This window comes from Cystoisospora suis (assembly GCF_002600585.1).
Source record: "Cystoisospora suis strain Wien I chromosome Unknown contig_4191, whole genome shotgun sequence".
NCBI lineage: Eukaryota > Apicomplexa > Conoidasida > Eucoccidiorida > Sarcocystidae > Cystoisospora > Cystoisospora suis.
Genome location: NW_027156983.1, coordinates 7,272 through 7,473, shown reverse-complemented (window position 1 = coordinate 7,473; position 202 = coordinate 7,272). Strand labels below are relative to the sequence as shown.

Below are 202 nucleotides of genomic sequence, written 5' to 3'. Positions count from 1 at the left end.
CGTTGCCATAGTGGTCCTAGTCTATTTGAACGGAAATCCTTTTCGGTGACGGCGTCGGAACTCGACTCTATGATATGCTTAACCATGACGGATGTGTAGCTCTCAAAATCATGGGGCTTTGCTTGAACTTTCACGAATGTCAGTCCCTGGGCATTTTTTGTTGTCATGCTGTTGTTTGTGGACAAAAGACACCACCGGAGGG

General features: G+C 47.0%; 1 protein-coding gene across 1 annotated transcript; it reads left to right on the top strand.

The window, feature by feature from the left end:
* CSUI_007784 (uncharacterized protein) lies at nucleotides 1-202 on the top strand (the record flags this gene model as incomplete). Its single annotated transcript, XM_068067928.1, has 1 exon — nucleotides 1-202. A coding segment is annotated over exon 1 (126 nt), but the record flags the coding sequence as incomplete, so codon positions are not given.